We start from the raw sequence: 14308 nt of genomic DNA on the forward strand, positions 1-14308 counted from the left end.
AGAGGAGGAGACTATACAGAGAAGAGGAGGCGATTATATAGAGAAGAGGAGGAGATTATATAGAGAAGAGGAGGGGATTATACAGAGACGAGGAGGAGACTATACAGAGAAGAGGAGGCGATTATATAGAGAAGAGGAGGAGATTATATAGAGAAGAGGAGGGGATTATACAGAGAAGAGGAGGAGACTATACAGAGAAGAGGAGGCGATTATACAGAGAAGAGATGGGGATTATAGAGAGAAGAGGAGGGGATTATAGAGAGAAGAGGAGGAGATTATATAGAGAAGAGGAGGAGATTATAGAGAGAAGAGGAGGAGATTATACAGAGAAGAGGAGGAGATTATAGAGAGAAGAGGAGGAGATTATACAGAGAAGAGGAGGAGATTATACAACGAAGAGGAGGGGATTATACAGAGAAGAGGAGGAGATTACAGAGAGAAGAGGAGGAGATTATAGAGAGAAGAGGAGGAGATTATACAGAGAAGAGGAGGAGATTATACAGAGAAGAGGAGGAGATTATAGAGAGAAGAGGAGGAGATTATACAGAGAAGAGGAGGAGATTATAGAGAGAAGAGGAGGAGATTATACAGAGAAGAGGAGGAGATTATACGACGAAGAGGAGGGGATTATACAGAGAAGAGGAGGAGAATATTTTTGGTACATATACAGTTTATATATAATAACATTTACATCATCCCCAGGTAGCGCAGGAAGAACTCCCGAAGCCGATGCGTCCTCTGTAGCCGTGCCTGGTTCCCCTGGATAAGGGTCTGTAGATCGGTCCATGTCCTCAGTGCATCTTCAATGCTCCTCCTTGCTGACAGGCTCCGAGTTGGACATAATCCTTGCAGCTGTTCCTCCTTCTCCTGCAGCCCTCTCACCTCCACACCAATGGTTCCAGACATGTCCATCTATATGATAGATGAACCATGTTATGTCACTGATAAAACAAGGTGGCCGCCATGTTATGCCACTAATTATAGGGGGTGACTACATTTGTTGTCATGGTTGTCACCATGGTTTTATAATGCCGCCACATGGCCGTCATCTCACCTCCACCTGCCGCTGTTGACTGGTTACATCCTGCAGATCCTTTAGCTCTGTCTCTCTCTTCACAGCCACAAACTCCTTCTCTGTAGCTTCCAGCTGGGATCGGACATCTTGGAGTTTGGCACGGGCGGCCGCCATCATCTGGGACAAGGCCAAGACCTGAGAAGTGACCGGTGACGACAGATGTAACATTATTAATTGAACTTATGATATGACTCTAGCACTGACCGGGAAGTAGAGAAAAAACCCTATCCTCAGTGTTGCCTCCTGGTGGCTGACTCAGGTATTACAGTCAGACCTGATCACAGAAAATGTGCTCAAATGTCGCCTGTGTGTAACCGGACCCCAGCCTAAGATTATTATAGGGCAGATAGATCGCACGCTCCACTGGTGCCTTGTAAGAGGCTTCATAGTAAAAATGATATAGAGCGCCCCCTGGTGCTGGGGCAGATTTCCACCTTTCAGCCTCGCCTCTCACCCTGCTCTCTAGCTCCTCCGCCTCTCTGGTGGCAGCCAGCGCTCGCTCTCTTTCCTTGACAGCGTCATTCAGCATCTCCACCGCTTCCTGCAACTCCTCTAATGGGGTGAACGTCTCTGATCTGTCCATATTCAGGATATCGGGGTCACTCCGGGCAACACTTTGTGTGGTCATGTGACTCTGTGACGACAGAAGGGCGGTCTGTTACATGTGCAGGACATGACGGTATATATCACCCTGCAGGTCGCTCACATTTGGTTTCTTGGCTCCTCTCACCTTCTTCTTCCGTTCTTCTTCCATCTGTACGACCTTCATGAATTCGGACAGGACCAGTGTGTCCCTCAGGTCGGAGACTCGGCGCCGGAGTGCGTCCTGAAGCATCTGGAACCTGAGAGAAGGCGAAAATGTTCTAACCAACAACATCCAGGGCTGGAAATAGGAGGGGAAGTCAGGAACATGCTCATGGCCCTTCATCATCTGGGGATCTCTACTGTCCCACTCAGGATAATTATTATTAGAGCACTGTATAGCAGTGTTATATGTGCACTGTATGGCACTGTACTGTATAGCAGTGTTATATGTGCACTGTATGGCACTGTACTGTATAGCAGTGTTATATGTGCACTGTATGGCACTGTACTGTATAGCAGTGTTATATGTGCACTGTATGGCACTGTACTGTATAGTAGTATTATATGTGCACTGTATGGAACTGTACTGTATAGCAGTGTTATATGTGCACTGTATGGCACTGTACTGTATAGCAGTGTTATATGTGCACTGTATGGCACTGTACTGTATAGCAGTGTTGTATGTGCACTGTATGGCACTGTACTGTATAGCAGTGTTATATGTGCACTGTATGGCACTGTACTGTATAGCAGTGTTATATGTGCACTGTATGGCACTGTACTGTATAGCAGTGTTGTATGTGCACTGTATGGCACTGTACTGTATAGCAGTGTTATATGTGCGCTGTATGGCTCTATTATTTATACATTGTACAGTGCCTAGCTCTTTAGCCTTGCAGTACTGGAGTCTAAGGTTCAAACCCAAGGAAGAACATCCTCTGTATGGAGTTTGTATATTTTCCCCATGTTTGCCTGGGGTTTCCTCTGGGTACTCCATAGGCATGCTGATAGGAGTTGAGATTGTGAGCCCTACTTGGAGTCAGCGAGTGATGACATGGATAGCGCTATAAAAGTAAGCAAAATAACTAAATAATAGTTGTATTATATGTACAAAGTATGGAGGTATTATCTGACCACTGTATGGAGGTATTATTTGTGCACTGTATGGCAGTATTGTATATGCATTGTACAGTGGTATTATGTGAGCACTATGTGGAGGTATTATTTTAGAACTATATTGTGTTATTATTTGAGCACTGTATGGCTGTAATATGTGAGCACTCTGGTGGGATTATTTATGCAATGTACTGGAGTATAAGACTTGCTGTGACTGTAGTGGCAGCAGCTCAGTGTTAGCCCTTGTCCCGTTCCCTGGAGCTGATATACTCCATATATCCTCTCTTATATACCGCAGCCGCTTCTCACCTCTCCTCCACCTCCTGCACCTTCACCTCCATCTCATCTGGCTCAGCCCATTCTGGCTTCCGGCACCTTCTGGCATTTCCTCGCAGGCACTGCAGAGCTGACCCCCGAGACCTCAGCTCTTTCTCCAGCAGTGACACCTGCTTCAGGTCTTTCCGGATCAGCTCAGGACTCCTCATGGCGGCCGGTTCTGATAGCAGCAGCTCCACGTCCTGCAGCCAATGTGAGGTAGAGCTGAGCTCCCGAAGGAGATGTCCGACCTGGGGGTCAATACAAGGAGGTTATTATAGGAGTATAGCGTACATCTATAGGTGGGCGGTATATAATAACATCTATAGGCTCTGAGGTGGGCAGTATATAATTATATCTATACACTTGCAGGTGAGCAATGTATAATGTCTATAGGATCTGGGGTGGAAAGCATATAATATCTAGAGATTCTGAAATGGACAGTATATAATATCGTCTATAGTCTCTGGGATGGGCAGTATATAGTAATGTGTATAGGTTCTGAGGTGGGCAGTATATAATAATGTCTATGGGCTCTTATGTGGAAGGGATATAATATCTATCGGATCTGATGTGGGCAGTATATAAAATATATAGGCTATGGGGTAGGCATGAGATGGACATTATATCATGTATATAGGCTCTAAGTTGGGCAGTATATTACATCTATAGGTTCTGGGGTGGGCAGTATACATCTATAAGCTCTGAGGTTGGCACTATATAATATGTAGTAATATCTATAGCTGTGAAGAAACCATTATATAATATCTATAGCTCTCGGGTGGGCAGTATATAATATCAATAGTTCTGGGTAGGCAGTATATAATATCTATAGCTCTGGGGTGGTCAGTATATAATATCTATAGCGCTGGGGTGGTCAGTATATAATATCTATAGCTCTGGGGTGGTCAGTATATAATATCTATAGCTCTGGGGTGGGCAGTATATAATATCTATAGCTCTGAGGTGGGCAGTATATAATATCTATAGCTCTGGGGTGGGCAGTATATAATATCTATAGCGGTTGGGGTGGTCAGTATATAATATCTATAGCTCTGGGGTGGGCAGTATATAATATCTATATGCTCTGGGGTGGTCAGTATATAATATCTATATGCTCTGGGGTGGTCAGTATATAATATCTATAGCTCTGGGTAGGCAGTATATAATATTTATAGCTCTGGGGTGGTCAGTATATAATATCTATAGCGCTGGGGTGGTCAGTATATAATATCTATAGCTCTGGGGTGGTCAGTATATAATATCTATATGCTCTGGTGTGGGTAGTATATAATATCTATAGCTCTGGGGTGGTCAGTATATAATATCTATAGCTCTGGGGTGGTCAGTATATAATATCTATATGCTCTGGTGTGGGTAGTATATAATATCTATAGCTCTGGGGTGGTCAGTATATAATATCTATAGCTCTGGGGTAGGCAGTATATAATATCTATAGCTCTGGGGTGGTCAGTATATAATATCTATAGCTCTGGGGTGGGCAGTATATAATATCTATAGCTCTGGGGTGGGCAGTATATAATATCTATAGCTCTGGAGTGGGCAGTATATAATATCTATAGCTCTGGGGTGGGCAGTATATAATATCTATAGCTCTGGGGTGGGCAGTATATAATATCTATAGCTCTGGCGTGGGCAGTATATAATATATCTATATGCTCTGGGGTGGGCAGTATATAATATCTATAGCTCTGGGGTGGGCGGTATATAATATCTATAGCTCTGGGGTGGGCAGTATATAATATCAATGTGCTCTGGTGTGGGTAGTATATAATATCTATAGCTCTGGTGCGGGCAGTATATAATATCTATAGCGCTGGGGTGGTCAGTATATAATATCTATAGCTCTGGGGTGGGCGGTATATAATATCTATAGCTCTGGGGTGGTCAGTATATAATATCTATAGCTCTGGGGTGGGTAGTATATAATATCTATAGCTCTGGGGTGGTCAGTATATAATATCTATATGCTCTGGGGTGGTCAGTATATAATATCTATAGCTCTGGGTAGGCAGTATATAATATTTATAGCTCTGGGGTGGTCAGTATATAATATCTATAGCGCTGGGGTGGTCAGTATATAATATCTATAGCTCTGGGGTGGTCAGTATATAATATCTATATGCTCTGGTGTGGGTAGTATATAATATCTATAGCTCTGGGGTGGTCAGTATATAATATCTATAGCTCTGGGGTGGTCAGTATATAATATCTATATGCTCTGGTGTGGGTAGTATATAATATCTATAGCTCTGGGGTGGTCAGTATATAATATCTATAGCTCTGGGGTGGTCAGTATATAATATCTATATGCTCTGGTGTGGGTAGTATATAATATCTATAGCTCTGGGGTGGTCAGTATATAATATCTATAGCTCTGGGGTAGGCAGTATATAATATCTATAGCTCTGGGGTGGTCAGTATATAATATCTATAGCTCTGGGGTGGGCAGTATATAATATCTATAGCTCTGGGGTGGGCAGTATATAATATCTATAGCTCTGGAGTGGGCAGTATATAATATCTATAGCTCTGGGGTGGGCAGTATATAATATCTATAGCTCTGGGGTGGGCAGTATATAATATCTATAGCTCTGGCGTGGGCAGTATATAATATATCTATATGCTCTGGGGTGGGCAGTATATAATATCTATAGCTCTGGGGTGGGCGGTATATAATATCTATAGCTCTGGGGTGGGCAGTATATAATATCAATGTGCTCTGGTGTGGGTAGTATATAATATCTATAGCTCTGGTGTGGGCAGTATATAATATCTATAGCGCTGGGGTGGTCAGTATATAATATCTATAGCTCTGGGGTGGGCGGTATATAATATCTATAGCTCTGGGGTGGTCAGTATATAATATCTATAGCTCTGGGGTGGGTAGTATATAATATCTATAGCTCTGGGGTGGTCAGTATATAATATCTATAGCTCTGGGGTGGTCAGTATATAATATCTATAGCTCTGAGGTGGGCGGTATATAATATCTATAGCTCTGGTGTGGGCAGTATATAATATCTATAGCTCTGGGGTGGGCGGTATATAATATCTATAGCTCTGGGGTGGTCGGTATATAATATCTATAGCTCTGGGGTGGGCGGTATATAATATCTATAGCTCTGGTGTGGGCAGTATATAATATCTATAGCACTGGGGTGGTCAGTATATAATATCTATAGCTCTGGGGTGGGCGGTATATAATATCTATAGCTCTGGGGTGGGCGGTATATAATATCTATAGCTCTGGGGTGGTCAGTATATAATATCTATAGCTCTGGGGTGGGCGGTATATAATATCTATAGCTCTGGTGTGGGCAGTATATAATATCTATAGCACTGGGGTGGTCAGTATATAATATCTATAGCTCTGGGGTGGGCGGTATATAATATCTATAGCTCTGGGGTGGTCAGTATATTATATCTATAGCTCTGGGGTGGGTAGTATATAATATCTATAGCTCTGGGGTGGTCAGTATATAATATCTATAGCTCTGGGGTGGTCAGTATATAATATCTATAGCTCTGGTGTGGGCAGTATATAATATCTATAGCGCTGGGGTGGTCAGTATATAATATCTATAGCTCTGGGGTGGGCGGTATATAATATCTATAGCTCTGGGGTGGGCAGTATATAATATCAATGTGCTCTGGTGTGGGTAGTATATAATATCTATAGCTCTGGGGTGGTCAGTATATAATATCTATAGCTCTGGTGTGGGTAGTATATAATATCTATATGCTCTGGGGTGGTCAGTATATAATATCTATAGCGCTGGGGTGGTCAGTATATAATATCTATAGGCTCTGTTGTGGCGCTCACCTCTGGGCTCTCAGGCGGTCCAGGAGGTCGGTGACTGTTCTGAGGACTTTGATTGGTTTCTGACCTGATATAGAGGAGACAGTCAGTGAGTTCTCGGCCTCTCTATACGGCTCCTGTATATAGCACATCATATATACATATGTTATATACCTCCTGGACACGGCGGGCCCCTGGCTCCTGGTTTTTCTCTCCTCATTTGTCTTTTCTCTCTGTAAACAAAAAAAAAAATCTTCTGTTATAGCCGAAAACTTCTAAAGGGAGAAGAAGAGCCGGCCCCTCCCCCTGACCTGACATGTGGGGCCGCCACATCCCAAGGGGCTTTGCTTTTGGTTTCCCACGCTGCTCTGCTCTGGGGTCCTGAAGGTTGGCGGATCGGTGGGAACAGTGGATGTTGCGCTCCTTGAGGTTTTCTCGGCCCTTGGAGACATTAATGGCAGAATTATCAGGATCACTTATAGGAATGGCGAGAGTCAGCGCTACTACACAGCTGAGGGTTTGTTACAATGTACAGTGCATGTTATGGTGTAGTGGGAGGCAGAACATCTAGGGTTAATATCAGGCAAAGCAAGTGAGTGCTATACAGTAGACAGCACTACATCTCCAACAATGCATTGCAGCACAGAGCAGTGCACCATGAGAAGTATTCATCATACCGGAGCGTGAGCTGGAGCCGGGCCCATCGCTCCTTCACCTGGCGCTGCTTGTGCGAGGCTCGTGATGACAGCAAAGGATGGAGATTGGACACCTGGGAGACGGCGACATCCAACATCTGCAGGAGAGACAGTGGAGATGAATCCCCAGAACACCCAGAGGGGGCGCCACTGCATGCACCTCCTCCAGCCGCCTCCTCCTACCATGATCTGGCCAGCGATGTCCCTCAGATCCTGATCTCCACGTCCATCATCTCTGTTCTGTATCACTGTGCAGCGACCCTGGGGGGGGGGGGGAGAGAAACTGAGTGGTAGTGACCCTCAACTCCATGATATCAAAATACAGTGTACAGTGTGTGTACCCATACGCAGCACACACCACTGCCATACACACCACAATGCACACACTGCACCGCCATACACAGCACACACCACCGTCATACACAGGAAACACCACTGTAATACAGAACACACTGCACCGCCATACACAGCACACACTGCACCGCTATACAGTGCGCTGCCATACACAGCACCGCCATAGAAAGCACACTGCCATACACAGCTCACAACAAAACCATCATACACCGCACACACTACATTGCCATACACAGCACACACTGCACCGCCATACACAGAACACACTGTACCGCCATACACAGAACACACTGTACCGCCATACACAGAACACATCACCGCCATACACAGCACACATTGTACCGCAATACACCGCGCATACTGTACCACCATACACAGCACACACTGCTCCAGTCTAACACTGCAGGATCCCTCGGCCTCTCACCTTCTCCTGCATGGCTCTCAGGATGGCGTCCGCCTGGTGCCACAATGAAGCTGCCTCTAGTGCTAACTGCAGACTCTGGTGATATTCGTGTAGTGCGGTCTGAAGCCGCAGCCACCTGTCAGGACAGACGGAAACTCAATATCAGGACCAAATCCAGGTCGCGTGGTGATATCAGTGGGGTGTTCTCACCCCTCATAACATCAGGAGCCATAGTTACCCCAGGAACTGAGATCAATGTGGCCGCACACTAGATGTGACCTATGACCTCTTGAGACACCGCTACATGTACAGATCTTAGTGATAACTGTTACTGGGAAAGCTGGATGATAACCAATATGGCTGCCTTTACAGCTACCAATCCTGAGGGGTGAGGGTACGCACACACGTAGGACTCTACCACAGATTTAGGGGCGGATTCCACCCACCGAATCCGCTGCAGATTCCGCTACGAATCTGTCTCCCATTGTTTTCATTGAGAGGAAGATATCGCATGAAGGACGTGGAAAAATTCAGGGCCCTGCTCGATCTCGCCGCGGATTCCGAAGATCCCTTTCCATTTGACCCAGCTTAGTTGGCAGAGAAAAGCCGCGACAAAGTTGCGATGCTCTTCACGGGTATGTTCACATGGCGGAATTCCTCTTCATTTTCCGCCACCATATTCGGCCGGGGGATGGGCCTAATCGACAGAGACTACAAAACTGCAGAATCCGCGGTAAATCGGGCAGGACGCAATTTTTTTACCTGTGCTTGAAAACAATGGGAGGCAGATTCGGGGTATAATCCGCTCCCAAATCTGTGGTAAATTCCTACATGTGAACTTACCCTAAACCTTCCTTTTTATAAACAGAGACCCCCAAGATCAGGGGCCCTCCAATATATCTGCCATTACGGGGCCCAGAGTTGGTCACCCAGCTATTCTTGGTTTACTGCCTTCTATCTGCCCTTTGGGATAATGGGAAAGTTGGGTTACAGCCCTTTTGAGAGCTTTAATGGTGGCAATATATAGTCACTCAGCTTTCCCAGGGATAGATACGAGTTCTGGGTGTTTCGAGGTTCACTTTACATGCGGTTGAGGTGCTTGCAGCGGGTGGACGCTGCTCTGCTCTCCGGCCGCCCCGGCTTCTCCAGCTTCTGGGCCAGGCTGTTGATGTTGTCTTGCAGGTTGCAGTAATGGATCTGCTCCTGGGGGAGAAGCAGACACTGATAAGCGGCGCCTTCTCCTAGTACTAATGTCCTATCTTTTGAGGGTCCCCCCGAACCCCGACTTGCATACTGTAATGATTCAGCTGCCAAGTAAACACTATTCAGCTTATGGGTCAGTGACTTGTATGGATGGTGACACTTAAGATGGTCACCGCTCACCAGAGAATGTAATATTAGGAGGTGCGGGTGGGGGGGAATTAAGACAAAATTGGGGGAAAACATGATCTGGAGGATTACTGATCTTGGTGATCTTTGACCTGGGGGGGATCACTGACCTGTGGTTGAACACTGACCTGACCTGGATCACTTACATGGGGGTATCACTGACCTGGGGGATCATTTACCTGGGGGGATCACTGACCTGGGGGATCACTTACATGGGGGAGATCACTGACTTGGGGGATCACTGACCTGATGGATTACTGACATGGGGGGAATCACTGACATGGGAGGATCACTGACCTGGGGTATCAGTGACATGGGGGGGGGGGGAATCACTGACATGGGGGAGGAATCACTGACCTGGGGAGGAATCACTGACCTGGGGAATCAATGACCTGAGGGATCACTGACCTGGAGGATTACTGACATGGGGGGGAATCACTGATATGGGGGGGAATCACTGACCTGGGGAGGAATCACTGACCTGGGGAATCACTGACCTGAGGGATCACTGACCTGGAGGATTACTGACATGGGGGGGAATCACTGATATGGGGGGGAATCACTGACCTGGGGAATCACTGACCTGAGGGAATCACTGACCTGAGGGATCACTGACCTGGAGGATTACTAACCTGGGGGGGTATCAGTGACATGGGGTGGGAATTACTGACATGGGGGGGAATCATAGACCTGAGGAATCACAGACCTGAGGGATCACTGACCTGGGGGGGAATCACTCACTGACATGGGGGGGGAATCACTGACCTGGAGGATCACTGACCTGGGGGTCTATTAGCCATGTCTCTTACATAGCGGTCATGGATGGACGCCATTATTTTCCCGTCCTGCTCTCACCTGTTTCAGGACCAGGATTTTGCGGGTGATCTGAATTTTGTCAAGGTTCTCATCCAGGAGGACATGGAGCGGGGGGACCTCCTCCTGAGGAGACAGTAAGGGTATATAGCTATGTATATACTGTGTACACAGCGTGGTCACTGGCACCAGAGACTCCCAGTTTTGGGATGCAGGTCATGTGATCTCCTCTCACCTTCTCCCTCATCCACATCTCCAGCTCATCTGCCTTCTTATTAAACTCCAGCAGAGTTGTAGCTCCTCCCACCGCGCTCTTCTGACAGGCGGCCATTTGCTTCAGTAGTTGCCATTGGTTCCGTAGAGCCTGGAGCTGGGAGTGGGCGGCAGCGGCGGGCTGAGAACGGCACATGTGGTCAACCATCTGTAAGGAGGATGGTGAGAGTGATAGTCATCAAAAAGGCGGGCTCATAGTACTGGGGGCGGGGCTTATGGGGTGTTAGGGAGTATTGATATAAGGTACTGGGGGACGTAGGGGGCAGATATAATGTGATGAGGGTAGTTCTAATATAATGGGGCAGTTATAATACAATAGGGGATAATTATAATGTAATGGGGGCAGTTATAATATAATGGGGGCAGTTATGTTGTGGTGGCTACTGATGGACAAACCTGGCTCAGTTTCATGACTGTGCTCTCGAATCCCTGGATGTCTCTCTGTAATAGGGCTGAGGGGCAGACGTCGCCCCCATCAGTCAGGTCCTGCAGTTTACACCGCACCCAGGTCTCTGCCTATAGAAGATAAAGTGATGTGAGGGGGCTGACACCAGAGAGAGACAGAGACACCCGCTCCATGTAATCATATACCTCTTACTGACACATAGTATACCATCCTCCCCTCTTCCTGACACATAGTATACCATCCTCCCCTCTTACTGACACATAGTATACCATCCTCCCCTCTTCCTGACACATAGTATACCATCCTCCCCTCTTACTGACACATATTATACCATCTTCCCCTCTTACTGACACATATTATACCATCCTCCCCTCTTACTGACACATAGTATACCATCCTCTCCTCTTACTGACACATAGTATACCATCCTCCCCTCTTACTGACACATATTATACCATCCTCTCCTCTTACTGACACATAGTATACCATCCTCCCCTCTTACTGACACATAGTATACCATCTTCCCCTCTTACTGACACATATTATACCATCCTCCCCTCTTACTGACACATAGTATACCATCCTCTCCTCTTACTGACACATAGTATACCATCCTCCCCTCTTACTGATACATAGTATACCATCTTCCCCTCTTACTGACACATAGTATACCATCCTCTCCTCTTACTGATACATAGTATACCATCTTCCCCTCTTACTGACACATAGTATACCATCCTCTCCTCTTACTGACACATAGTATACCATCCTCCCCTCTTACTGATACATAGTATACCATCCTCCCCTCTTACTGACACATAGTATACCATCTTCCCCTCTTACTGACACATAGTATACCATCCTCCCCTCTTACTGACACATATGTATTATACCATCCTGCCCTCTTACTGACACATAGTATACCATCCTCCCCTCTTACTGACACATAGTATATACCACCCTCCTCTTACTGACACATAGTATACCATCCTCTGCTCTTACTAACACATAGTGTCCCCTCCTCCCTCCTTACTGACACATGGCAGTATGTCTCTTGTCCAGGGCCCAGATAGCACAGGGGTCACTTGGCTGAGGTCCTGGGAAGCTACATAGAAATCTGACAACACTGGTGACTGCTCAAGCCCAAACTGGTCAGCGACTAGAGGGCAGAGCCAGTCCATGCCCCAAAGCCTGACACTATTATATTCTAATGAGGGGGCATTAACCCCTGCAGCACCTGGGGTCATATAAGAGGTCAGTGAGGAGACAACAAAGGAGCAATATGCAGGGTAATAAGAATTCTGCCCACTTACACTACAGGAGCCCCCCCCTTCCCTTCCCCGAGTACCTGCTTGATCTCCCGGCTGAGCTGTGCAATGTTCTGGGGCTCACTGGAGGCTCTTCCAGCAGGGGGCGCCGTCCTTACACCGTCACTGAAGGCAGAAGCACAGGGGGATCCAGGACTCTGCAAGAGATGGACATCAGACCCCAAGTGCCCGGGCCCCTCATAATAATAATATATTTTATTTCTGTAGTGGTCCACATATTCCGCAGCACTGTACAACTTGTCTCATAAGACTGAAGGATCGGCATTTCCTTCATTTTTACCAGAATCCTCCAGGACTGTGCAAGACAGACTGAGAGGTAACTAGAGGAAACATGACACAGGGTCAACCCCATAACATGTCATATACGCCGCTCACAATTCTGTGGTTACATCAGGTCTTATCCTCTAGTCACATCCAGAGCTGCAGACACACTTCTGCTGTTATATCAAGTCTTACACTCTAGCCGTCTCCAGAGCTGTAATGATACTTCTGCTGTTACATCAGGTCTTATTCTCCAGTCATATCCAGAGCTGCATTCACTATTCTGCTGTTATATCAAGTCTTGCACTCTAGTCATATCCAGAGCTCTGTATCTGGAGCACAAGACACTTTGTAACAACTGAATTGTCATTGCTGCTCTGGAGGTAACTGGAGGATAAAACACAATGTATTACACTCCAGCCACATCTAAAGCTGCAGTTACAAATCTGGGGTTATACTATGTCTTATACTCCAGTAACATCCAGAGCTGCAGTGACACTTCTGTGATTAAGTCTTACACTCCAGTCTCTTCTATAGCTCACATTCACTATTCTGCCGTTACATTATGGTTTACACTCTAGTCACATCCAGAGCTCCGTATCTGGATGTAACTGGAGCAGAAGACACTTTGTAACAACTGAACTTTTATTGCTGCTCTTTGTAAGAGCAAAATTGTGACAAATCCGGATGCTCCATTGGTAGAATTGATACTACTGTGCTGCTTTGGATGTGACTGAAGAGTAAGAAATAAAGTGCAAATAAGTGGCTGTATCTCTGGATGTGACCACGACATGATCATACAGCAGTGCGGTAACCGTAGATGTGACTGGAGGATATAGCACAGCAGAATTGTGACTGCAGCTCTAAATGTGACTGGAGCATATAATAAGACACAAATACAGAATTGTTGCAGCTCCAGATAGGACTACAGTAGATGTTCTTAGTAATGCTAGGAAAGGACCCCAGAGAGAGATGGCCGGGGATGGACTCTGGGGGAAGGTCCTGCTCATGTGGCCCCTGCAGATACTGGGCCCCATACATTTCCAGCCTTACATCATCGCTGCACAGTGAGAGATCTCATAGAGAGTCAAAATATCAGGGGTTAATACGGGGGCAACACTTCCCGGGTGAGGTCAGGGCGCACCCAGCTTAGACACAAGAGAGGTTTTGTCCACTATGAGGCCCAGCAGGGTCATAGGGCGGCCGCCCCGGGGTGATAAAAAGGATTCACATAGGAGATCCCATAATCTGAGCAGACAGAAGCCGAATTCCCCCCTCCAAATACTGAATGGATTGTAATAATGAAAGTCATCCAGAATAACACTATACAGGCAATTCTGGAAAAGCTGGCTACAACAACAGCTGTGTGTGTTATGTACAGGAGGTACAGCCGCAGCTGTGTGTGTGTTATGTTGTTGTGTTGTGTTATTGTGTTGTAGTTGTGGTGTTGGTGTGTCGTGGTGTTGTGTTGT

General features: G+C 46.3%; 1 protein-coding gene across 2 annotated transcripts in view; it reads right to left on the minus strand.

The window, feature by feature from the left end:
* LOC142197189 (uncharacterized) overlaps positions 1-14308 on the minus strand; it is a 42972-nt gene that overhangs the window by 21032 nt on the left and 7632 nt on the right. Inside the window, exons 3-18 of one of the 2 annotated variants that reach the window (XM_075267315.1) lie at positions 12596-12712; positions 11238-11357; positions 10804-10989; positions 10611-10694; positions 9451-9569; positions 8388-8502; positions 7793-7870; positions 7592-7707; positions 7226-7355; positions 7089-7147; positions 6939-7002; positions 3086-3342; positions 1806-1917; positions 1530-1709; positions 1055-1210; positions 692-912 (exon numbers count right to left, since the gene is read on the minus strand). In XM_075267315.1, the coding sequence (XP_075123416.1) occupies positions 692-912; positions 1055-1210; positions 1530-1709; positions 1806-1917; positions 3086-3342; positions 6939-7002; positions 7089-7147; positions 7226-7355; positions 7592-7707; positions 7793-7870; positions 8388-8502; positions 9451-9569; positions 10611-10694; positions 10804-10989; positions 11238-11357; positions 12596-12712 (2114 nt within the window). Of the gene's footprint in view, positions 1-691; positions 913-1054; positions 1211-1529; positions 1710-1781; positions 1918-3085; positions 3343-6938; positions 7003-7088; positions 7148-7225; positions 7356-7591; positions 7708-7792; positions 7871-8387; positions 8503-9450; positions 9570-10610; positions 10695-10803; positions 10990-11237; positions 11358-12595; positions 12713-14308 lie in introns of both variants that reach the window. The other variant, XM_075267314.1, reaches the window with a different exon arrangement.

Source organism: Leptodactylus fuscus, chromosome 3 (genome assembly GCF_031893055.1).
Source record: "Leptodactylus fuscus isolate aLepFus1 chromosome 3, aLepFus1.hap2, whole genome shotgun sequence".
NCBI lineage: Eukaryota > Metazoa > Chordata > Amphibia > Anura > Leptodactylidae > Leptodactylus > Leptodactylus fuscus.